General features: G+C 45.7%; 1 protein-coding gene across 1 annotated transcript; it reads right to left on the minus strand.

The window, feature by feature from the left end:
* Positions 1-1,787: 1,787 nt before the first annotated feature.
* Positions 1,788-3,959, minus strand: COL8A2 (collagen, type VIII, alpha 2). The gene has a single exon (XM_015429625.1). The coding sequence runs from the start codon at positions 3,955-3,957 to the stop codon at positions 2,035-2,037; it is 1,923 nt and encodes a 640-aa protein (XP_015285111.1). The 5' UTR covers positions 3,958-3,959; the 3' UTR covers positions 1,788-2,034.
* Between the last annotated feature and the right edge of the window lie 3,832 nt (positions 3,960-7,791).

The raw sequence follows: 7,791 nt of genomic DNA on the forward strand, positions 1-7,791 counted from the left end.
CTAAGTCACACTGGCCCTGGCCACACATGCCAGAAAACGTGGGAGGGAGGCGTGGCTATTTGCGCCGTCGCATTCTGACCTGCCATTATGCGATCAGATGTGACAGCGGCGCAACGGGGTTTTGTCCTTCGGCGCGCGCGCTGCAAAGAGGACGGCCGGAGGGAATATGCGCGCGCCGGCGCGATCACACTGAACGAGTCCGTCTGCAGCCCGTGGCAAACCATTTGCTAGTTGATCTTTGCAGGTACTTTATCTGCGCATCTTTGGCGGCATGCCGCGGGTTGGCCACAGGTGCACTACGCTTCCCAGATGTTGTGGTGTGATCACGCCCTGAAAATCCGCCCAGCATTTGTGCCTTCCGCGCGGCAAATTCTCCGTGTGACCGGGGCCACTGCTTGTTAAAGGAGGGAGGCATCACGGCCAGAAAGAGGCCACCCAAGTCCCTCAGTGCTCTCTCTTTTTTCCCCTACTACCTTCTGTAATCCAGATTGGGGTTTTCTCTGCACATGCATACCTTTTGCAGTGGAACACTTGTTACAAACTCATCATTGATTGTGTTGTTTTTCTAACATGGTTTAAATATTTCTATCTACAGTAAACCTGAAGAAGCATACCAAATCACTGGCCATATTGTGAGCATCTTGGATGCAAGAACATAATAGTCTTTGAACACAGACTGGATTCATCTATTATTTTTTTTCCTCTTCAGCACAGTTCTATACAGAAAGGGATTCTTAGCATAATTTTATGTGGTATCATTTAAACAGCATGTCGTTTCTCAAGGATGAGGTCTCTCTTTAAAAAAAAAGAGCAACATAAGGCTTTACTGTTTCTTAAGGCACTCTGTAGAACAAAAGGCTTTGAATGGTCCTAAATGAAGACATTCATATGACCAACAATCCACACCTCCTCTTTCCAAAACCTGTGAGTAACCTTGTAACCCAGAGTCAGATGGGTGACATTTCAAGCATTAGTGAGACAGTGGTTTAAAAAACAACAACAATGAAATTATTCCTTTTTTCTTAATCACAGAAATCTTTGCACATAACATTTTGCATCTTTTTGTGATAGATATTGCACTATACTTGTGAATAACATTAAGTAGCTAATAGCACCATTGTAAAAAACAACCAAATGGAAAGTTACAAATGGATTCTATTTTTTGTAAATCGAAAATTTCATGGAGGCTGGGTACCCTCACCAACAATAACAAAAAAATTTACACATCTTGAAAGAAACTATTAACTGGCACTTTGAAGATAGAGCAACACATCCTTTCCCAGCTGAGAAAGCCAGCATTGGAAGCAATGCCTTGTAGGGCTTTTGTACTGGAAGTGTCAGGCACCCCTTCACAGGGCCGTTGATGTTTTTGGGCCACTGCCTTATACAAGGTATGGATGTCAAGTATTTTTCCTTGCCAATAGATGAACGTGACTTAGAGAGTCTTGGAGGGGGCGTGAAATCACAACACTCTCTGAATGGCTCTGAAATATGTTTTGCTTGCCATCCTGTTCTCTATATACCTCAGACAGGATACTGTAGAGATGTTGATCATTCTGTATAAGGTGTTCATGCAAAGTGTTCCGCACCCTGTCGAGTATTTATTACCCCCCAAAATTGACTCTGATCACATTTCACAACAGAAAATTGAAACATGAGCAAATGCTAAATTTGGAAGGAGATGCCTCAGTCTAATAAGAAATTCTACACCTTTATACATTTCAGGCTGCAGTTCTCCATGTGCTGCCATCGATCAAATGCCTTCTGTGCATTTGATCGAATGGGCTGGCAACTGATCCCCAAGTTAGCATCTGTGTCTGATGTACAGTCACTAGGGAAAACTATATTCTGAATACAAAGATTGGTACTGAAAATACCTGCCAATAAAGTCTCTCTTCTACTGATCTCTTCATGGCTGAAATGGTTCTTCACCACCAGGTTGTACCATCCTCCCAGTGACGTTTTGTATTTACTTATTCTTTTGAAATACAGTTTATGGCTAAAGTAGATAAAAGGAGATATGTCCAACAGCTGTTATGTGGGACAGAGAAGGAATCCAGAAAAAGAAGAATGGATGTATTCAGTGGAGTACAAACCATTGGCTTGATCAGATGGCATCTGGATCCAGACTTGGTCATTCTCTTTGAGTTCAAGCACGGCACTTCCGGAAGCTTGGTCCAAGTAGCCCTTTTTGTATTCGTCGTAGGTATAAGTAGCAGGTACATTGTTCTTGTAAAGTGCCACCCAGACATTAGTTCCTTTAACGTGGACATGATAGGCAAAGTAGTAGATGCCAGAGATGGGACACGTGAAGATCCCTGTCACTGGATTATAGCCATTATGCCCGTTGTACAAAGTCCTGTCGAATTTTACTGGCATACCTGAGGCTGGGAATGGCGAGGTTAAGATGGCAGTGAAGGCAGGTACCATCTGAGCAGATAGTTCCCCTCTGCCATACTGTGGCTTCCCGTGCTTGCCATTCCCCAGCACTGCTCCCTCTACACCTCCATCTGGCAAGTGAAGGCCAGCGATGCCTGTCTCATCAAACATCCCTGGTGCACCAGGTGGTCCTGGTAGCCCTGGTGGTCCCGGTGGCCCATTTAATCCTGGATTTCCAGGAACCCCTGGTGGCCCCATGGGACCAACAATCCCTGGCTCACCTACTTTGCCATTTCCTGGTGGCCCTGGGAAGCCAGGCTCCCCTTTTAGGCCTGGTAAACCTTGAGGGCCCATTGGACCAGAAGGCCCCTGTAAACCTGGTATGCCTGATGGGCCTCGAAGGCCTGGTTGCCCTGGGATACCTGCATCTCCCTTAGAGCCCATAGGCCCTATTTGTCCTGGCACCCCAGGAAGCCCTATGAAACCGTTTTCCCCTTTGGGGCCCATTGGTCCAGGCATTCCTTGGGGCCCAGGCAACCCCCCCTCTCCAGGAATCCCTGGCTTCCCCACAAAACCACTGGGCCCTTGGTCCCCACGCATGCCTGGTAGTCCTGCAGGCCCAGCTGGTCCAGGCTCACCTTTAGGGCCTGGAATTCCATGCTTGCCTGGCATACCCATAGAACCGGGAGGGCCTGGTGACCCAGTAATGCCAGGGGGGCCCATCTCTCCCAGCTCACCATCTATTCCTGGCTCCCCTTTGTCACCAAGGGCTCCAGGCATGCCTGGTTGACCACGGTCTCCCTTTAAGCCAGGCAGACCTGGCTTCCCATATCCTGTAGGCCCAGGCATACCAGGAAGACCGCGGAGGCCAGGTTCCCCCTTAGGACCCAGAGGGCCTTGCATGCCTGGTATACCAGCAGCACCTGGTATGCCAATTCCATCAACTCCAGGTGGGCCACGTGGACCCATAGGCCCAGGCTGCCCATTGATACCTGGCTCACCTGGAGGCCCCAAGTCACCTTTCCCACCTGGAGCACCAGGCAATCCATCAAGTCCAGGTTTCCCAATGCCCATAGGTCCTGGAGGCCCCGCGGGGCCAGGGGCTCCTCCATTCCCTCGTTGTCCAGGCAGCCCTGGTTTTCCAACTCCATTTTCACCCTTCATGCCACGGTCGCCACGGGGACCAGGCTCTCCTTTGGCTCCAGGCTCCCCCCGGAATCCTGGTAGGCCTGGGCCACCTGGTGGGCCTGGTTTGCCATTAACGGAAATACCAGCTGGTCCAGGCAACCCTGGTGGGCCTGGCAAGCCTCTTGGCCCTTGGTCTCCCCTTACGCCAGGCTCCCCTGTCACCCCGGGCATCCCTTTCATCCCTGCCTTGCCGGGAAGCCCAGGGATACCCGGTTTGCCGATACCAGAAAAGCCAGGAGGGCCAGCAGGGCCTGGTTGGCCATGAAGTCCTGGTTTGCCGGTGCCAGGTTTCCCAGGGTAGCCAGGTGGGCCAGGAGGGCCTCTTGGGCCAGGCTTCCCAGGCGGTCCAGGTTCCCCTTTGAGGTCCATTGGCAGGAGCGGTGGTGGCATATCTGCAAAGAGAAAAGAGGCCCATGAATCAGAATTGTGGAGAAGAGAGTGCTGCTGCTAGCATTTAGCAAATCTTCTGTTGTGGTCCATGACAAAAAATACTGACTGTTTTGTTGCAACTGCAGATGGCACTAACACTCAGGTGCCTGACATCACATCCAGCACGTGAACCAGGTTCTTTTGCTGCTGAAAGTCTGAGCAGAGGTGGTACTGATGCCCAAACTGGTACTGCTTCAAAGGAACTCTTGCTCCTCTTCCTCTCCTTTCTATGGCCATGGTCCAAAAACCTCCACTTGCTAACAGTGATCGTGCCTTAGTTTTGTCTGCGGCTGCTGCTCTTGCCAGCTCCTGCCACTTCTCTCTGTGATCATAACTGAGCAGGACTCAACTAGCTTTGGAAATCTCTGCCCCATCCTGATGGTTAGGGACAATGAAAAAGCATAATGTAATATTCATAACAACAACAAAACGTAATAAACGGATTTGTTTATGGTTTTTGGTTGTTTTTATGATGGATTTTAATTGTATTTATATACACATTTTATGTAAGCCGCCCTGAGCCTACCCTGCCCCCGGGGGGGGGGGGGGGGATAAATTGAATGAATAAATAATACATTCATGCATCTTAAGTAATGGTAGTTGGAGCCCTGAAGAAGTGTGGGTGGATGTGCATGCCCCTTGGGTACATTTCTGAGTTAACCTCCATGCCCTACTTGATGTATGTTTATTTTATAGTTATGCTGTTGTTCAGAAATGGGTGTTTTAGATTGGGATTAGCGTTTTATTGTGGTGAAGACAACCATGGTTACCCCTGCGTTTATTGTACATACTGCACCTAACTGAAGTTAGGATTAGGTACTGTGGTAGCAATTACAAAACCTCATTGTTCAAATACAGAGTCTTGATGGCTGAAAAATAACTCTGGCTTCTAATTGTTTGGGCTGGCTCCTAGATCCAAAGAAAAAAAATTGGCCTGCAGAACTTAACTTTCTCAGCCATCTTACTAAGACTCATTGTGCACTCTAGTTTTATGTGCCTTTATAGAAACCTTTGTGGAAACCTTAACCTATGCAAAGAATGATTAGTTTTGGGGTCTCCCCTGTCATATCCCCTCATTATTATTTTATGCCCTATCCTGATCTAGTGGTTGGGTTAATAACCACCTCTTTGAAAAAACTTCAAAGAAAGATCAGTGATTAATGATTTCCTTCAGCCAATAGGAAATCATTGCAGTAAATTAAAGGACATGAATGGGTGCTGAGTGAACAGCCCCCAATGCATGATTATAGTGAGAGAGAGTGAGAGAGAGAGAGAGAGTGTGTATATATATGTGAAGAATTAGCCCTGGATATTCCTGATCTTATTTTTCTTTTGTTAGCAGAAGCAGTCTGAACTTATTTGCATATCAAACGCTGGCCCACATCCCATGGCCTTAATAAAGGTCACATGGGCATCTTGTTGAAGGAAATTCTTGCCAACTAGCCAGAGAGAGGACTGTTTTAAGCTTGTATGCTTAAACAAGATTTCTTCTTTCAGCGTCTGAAAAAATGCCTTCCCAGGAAAATCATTTCAATATGTTCTTATGATGGCGTTGATAGTTTAAAAGAATTTGTTTTCTAGGTCATCGGAATAAGGAAGCAGTCAAGCCCGCAAGAGGCGGGAACGCAAGTGAAAAAGGGGGGGAAACCCCCCCCCAACATCCAGTCTTATGAAAAGAAAGGGGGGGGAGACCAAGGAACAGATACAACTTGCCAGCTTCAAGCTGGCCAAGAAAGCAGACAGGAAAACCAAACCGGGGATGCTGGCGCAGGAAAAATGGACGATGTAGCCTTGATGCGATCTTATTTCAAAAGACCATGTCTCACCGCAGTAATGGATGAACAGAAACTGGGGGGGGGGGGTTTTGTACCCTCCTGCTCACACACAAGGAGCACTTCCACTAACCGTTAATGCCAATGGTGACCACAAGAACAGAAAAAATAGGAAAGTTTTCTAAAAGCACCAGAATGTTTAGATGGCCTCCAACTCTGGCACACCTGAGCATGCATCCCCCCTACTTTTTGCATGGCAATATTTGTCAGTCTCTCTCTTACTTGATCTTTTTGTGATCTTGTTTTATTTTCATTTTGACAGGGCAAGTAGTAGTAAGTAGCAAAGTTTGATTTATGGCCAAGGCCAGCAATTGACATTTAAGACACAGCAAAATTAATAAATAGTCAAAACACCTGTGAATAAATATAAAAGAAGCTTAAACAACAATATGTTTTAAAATTCTTAAGAGACAGACAGTTAACAGTAAGATGATTGACATTTAACTTGCTGCGTTATAGATTTTCTAATTCTTAAAGCAAACCATCCACATGCCTCTGAATGCCTATCCACAAGGAGATTTGTCATAATACAAACTCTTTGCCCACTAATCAGGGGTAAGGACTTAGGGAGCGGAAGTGATTTAGGGAGATCATTGTAGGCCTTGCAGCCGAAAATAACATGCTTTAAATTTTCAGTGCCTTTGTTACAGCAGGGGTATATATACGTTCTTCAAATGGAATTTTGTTATACTTTCCCTCTGTAATCGCTAGAGGAGGAACGTCCCAGCGCATAACGGTAAACATTCTCCTATATTTGTGGTTTGAAGATGGTGAAAATAGGACATAGGACTTACTCTGTTGATGGGATAAGAAGTGTATGTTCTTCTAATTCTGCCTGTCAATATCCATAATCCTCTGTTTTATCAATTCTCTAGCTTTGTCATAGGCAAGGAAACACAGGTATTATTTTGTGAGGCCAAAATAAGGGAGTTTCTCTTCTATAGCCTTAAGCCGGGGGATGTAAAGGTGTCTTGTAATGTTAAACACATCAGCCCCTTGAATAGAAAAACTAATTTCAGCCAATAATGAATCACCATGATCCATAACCTTGCCTCCACAGTCATCATTCAAGTTTCAGTTCGAATAAATGCATTTGGAATGCCATTAGGTACCTGTAGAACAGATCTCAAAAATTTTGAGTTGACTGTATCCAGTTTCTTGTAGTTAGATGTAATATTGATGGGGGCGCCAAAGGTAAGTTGACTTGAGAGATTTGGCCTTAAATAGTCTAAGGGCAGCTACAAGACATTTGCCCTCTTTGTGCCAGTAAAATTTTTGAATTGCCCCCACACTCCTTTTGACATTTATGGCAGCAGAGCTTATATTTACAGTTCTAGAACCGTTTGCCTGGAAGTTAACACCCAGATATTTAAAACAGGTGACTTGTTCAATGGGAATAGAATTTAAGTAACAATGAAAAATTGGGGGGGGGGATCTTTTCGTAAGGGCCATTACTTTAGTTTTTGAATAGTTAACCTCTAAGTTTTTATTCTAGCAATATTGGGCAAAAGAACTCATGGCTCTCCTGAGACCTATGGGTGTCCTTGCAAGTAGGACGGCATCGTCTGTGTATAACAGCACCCCTATGTGTCTGTTGTCTAGCTTTGGGGGATGGAACTTGGGCCTGTTTAAATAGGCTACCCCATCATTGATGTAAAAATTAAAGAGAAGTGGTGCCAAAAGACATCCTTGTTTAACTCCTTTCTCAACTCTAATAGGATTTGTCAGGTGACCCTGGGAAGAGTACCTAACCCTTATAAATGTGTTGTCATGAAGGGCCTGAATAAGAAATAGTAACCTTCATTGACAGGGCAAGAATGATGATAAGATGCTCTAGTCTTGCTCTGAGGCAATGGCCAGATAGCTGAGTCCTTGCAGCTGTCAGGAGGACCTTGTTTCTCATGTGCACTTGGAGCTCTGTTCCTCCCAGGTGTGTGAGAGCTTTATTCCAACAGTGGCATGT

This window comes from Gekko japonicus, unplaced genomic scaffold, assembly GCF_001447785.1.
Source record: "Gekko japonicus isolate JY-2015 unplaced genomic scaffold, Gekko_japonicus_V1.1 scaffold521, whole genome shotgun sequence".
NCBI lineage: Eukaryota > Metazoa > Chordata > Lepidosauria > Squamata > Gekkonidae > Gekko > Gekko japonicus.

What these genes read in the sequence shown, in the direction of transcription:
- COL8A2 (XM_015429625.1), bottom strand. Translation starts at nt 3,957, where the DNA reads ATGCCACCACCGCTCCTGCCAATGGACCTCAAAGGGGAACCTGGACCG.